At 43.1% G+C, this 2,947-nt stretch overlaps 1 protein-coding gene across 1 annotated transcript in view; it reads right to left on the reverse strand.

Moving 5' to 3' along the window:
* Window positions 1–1,912, reverse strand: part of Lsm5 (LSM5 homolog, U6 small nuclear RNA and mRNA degradation associated) — a 3,464-nt gene extending 1,552 nt beyond the window's left edge. Inside the window, exons 1-3 of the mRNA XM_021191381.2 lie at window positions 1,839–1,912; window positions 551–646; window positions 252–279 (exon numbers count right to left, since the gene is read on the reverse strand). Coding sequence (XP_021047040.1) covers window positions 252–279; window positions 551–646; window positions 1,839–1,884 — 170 coding nt within the window. The 5' untranslated portion in view covers window positions 1,885–1,912. The remainder of the gene's footprint in view (window positions 1–251; window positions 280–550; window positions 647–1,838) is intronic.
* Between the last annotated feature and the right edge of the window lie 1,035 nt (window positions 1,913–2,947).

Here is a 2,947-nt window from a genome sequence, read left to right on the forward strand (position 1 = left end):
CCCTCCCTCCCTCCCTCCCTCCCTCCCTCTTATTCTCCTGGTTATTGTCTGACATAAGTTCTTAGCTAGGACAGTCAGGGACTCTAACCATCTGAAACTGTAAGCAAGCCCCCAGTTAAATGCATTCTTTCATAAGACGCCTTTGTCATGGTGTCTCTTCACATTAATAGAAAAAAAGCAACCAAGGTACCACCTTTAATTAGAGATTCCCTCCCCTCCTCCCACATTCTTTAATTTTTAATACTACTCACAATTCTGTGACATCTTCCAACACCATATCTGAGTTTAATGTTAAGAAAATAAATAAAGTTGAATTTATTCAGGTGTATGTTGTTTGGTTTAAAATATGTTCAACATTATGATAGTGAAAATTCAAAAGGTTTGTTGTTGACAAGAACCCTATCGTCTCTCAGCAAATACACCTCTTAAAATACTGGAAAACAAAGTTATTCTTAATGTAATAACCAGAAATACATTGGCTGTCTATAGTTCTTACTTATATTAATACATCTTTAGAAGCTTACACCATTACCGCTTTTAAAAAGGATACTGACAAAGTCATCAAATCCTAGAAGTGTACCAACAATTTCTTTATCACTCTTCATCACAATGTGAATTCTTGATCCTATACATTTGTCCACAAGCTCTGTGGAAGGAAAAAGGTAGTTTTACCCAACCAACATTTGAATTCCTACTTTACTTATTTTTTTATCATTAAAGATAAAGCAAAAACAAAAAACATTCCTTTTTTTTTTTTGCTTTTTATTTATTTCTATTAATCCTTCCATCTGTTTACATCTCAAATGATATTCCCCCTTCCCGGTTACCCCTCCACAACCCCCCTCCCACAGCCACCTTCTCCCCGCTCCAACTGCCTCGATGAGGATGCTCTCCCACCCACTCCTGTCCCTCCACCCCAACATTCCCCCTATTCTGGGACATCAAACTCCACAGGACCAAGGGCCTCCCCTCCCACTGATGTCAGAAAAGGCCATCCTCTGCTACATATGTATCTGGAGCCATTCAATAATTTTACATCTTATACAAATCTCTGCTTAATCATTAGCACAAATGTTTGCCTTAGCTTTCACGTAACCCTTTATTTGCAATTAATAGGACTGTGATTTTTATTTAGATTACTTGATTAATGTGTAAAAACACACACATGGGATGGAGACCATGACTGCCTTTCTTCATCAGTGTTTGTACCGATAAACAATATCTAACACTGCAAAACCTTTCAATCACAGTCACATTCACTAAGTTCACCAGCCCCATCACAAGGGAGAAGCATAATTACAGACACCAGCTTTCCCGTCACCACTTCTCTCACTTAACCGTAACTCTCTGTGCTCCGGGGCCAACCTGTGCATCTCAGCATCTTAGAACTGCTCAGCACGATGTGTGCCGGCGTGCTATCTTGAAAGCAGCGGCTGTAATTCAACAGATCTCTGGCACTGCGCGGGAACGGCTTGTGGAATGAATGCCGGACGGGGCCGGTTTCCAGATGGCTATGGTGAGATTCACGCACTCCTTACCCAAGCCGATACAATACAAGGTCTACCTGCTCTGGAGACCGAAAAGGCCAAGCTGAGAACTGGGACTGCGACCCCATGGCACCTTACTGGCGAGCTCTAAAAGAAGGCCGAGCACGTCCTTCGTTAAGTGGGACCATCGCGGACCACCGACAGGCAAAACGGTCTGTCCGTCTGTCTGCCCAGCGACGCCGAGGGCGGGACAGCCCGGCCCGGCGGGGCGGCGGCCCAGCCTCAGGCCCCAGCGTGGAACTGCAGCAACCCGACCGCTCCCCCAAGAACGACTTTTTTTTTTTTTTTTACCTAGTGGCAGGAGTTGGGACGGGTTCGTGGTCGCGTTAGCCGCCATGGCCACGCCGGAAGTGGCTAAGGACACCGGCGTAGACTTTAAAATAGCGCGCTTCCGCCCTTTTCCACAGCTGGTTCAGACGAGACTAATCGGAAGCCGATCTTGAGATCGGGAGGATTCGATAGAGCGGTTCGGAGCTCTCTCGGTGCTGCCAACCCAACAGGCTCCTATGGTACCCCGAAGTTTTGCAAAACTTCAGAGATAGTTTGCCGCTGGAAGACTCTGAGTCGGCTAATTTTCCTCTAGAAGGTTGCATCTCAAGCCTGTATCTTTCTTCAGAGCAATAAAATCAATTTATATTTCCTACTATAAACTCGTTCTGCATGTTCCTCAACAACTACTAATTTTCTTAAGGAATCTGGTACTTTTAAGGCCAAAGGACTGAAAGTCTATAAGCAGCATTATTTTTCACAAGCTTTTTTTTTTTTTTTATTAACTTTTACTACTTATTTAATTTCTTCTTGTCGTTTCTAGGAGTCTGGTTTATTACAGGCGATAAAGTCACTATCAGTTTTCGATTTGCAGGCAACCATAAGATGTCACTCTGTATGTTGACTCTATCATGTTTGGAAACCTTGCTATCACACTTCTGCTTTGGAAAAGATTAAAAAGCCCCCTTTTAATGTGGAGTGGCCAGTAAACCCAGTACTTGAGAGACAGGAGGAGGCATCAGTTGCAGGCATAGCCATCTTAGACCCTGACACAAAATAAGAAATTAAAACTAACAAGGGCTAGCCGGTAGCTTGACCATAGGGCGCTTTCCTAGCATCCATGAGGCCCAGAGTTTGGGCCCTAGTGTTTTTGTTTGTTTGTTTACTTGCTTGTTTTCTTGTTGTTGTTAAAGCAGATAAATTCTTTGCCTTTGTCCATCTCATGTGACAGACTTAAAACCAAACAGTCTAAATTTGAGAGATAAGAACCCTTCATTAATCCATTGAACAAGCATATCAGTCAGATACTGTTGCTTGCTGGATATATAAAACAATGTTCAGAAAAGTCTTCAACCAAGAGAGTGGGAAGAAGGACAAATAATACATTTCATGTGCACAGCACTATGGGATTT

Source organism: Mus pahari, chromosome 2 (genome assembly GCF_900095145.1).
Source record: "Mus pahari chromosome 2, PAHARI_EIJ_v1.1, whole genome shotgun sequence".
Taxonomy (NCBI): Eukaryota; Metazoa; Chordata; class Mammalia; order Rodentia; family Muridae; genus Mus; species Mus pahari.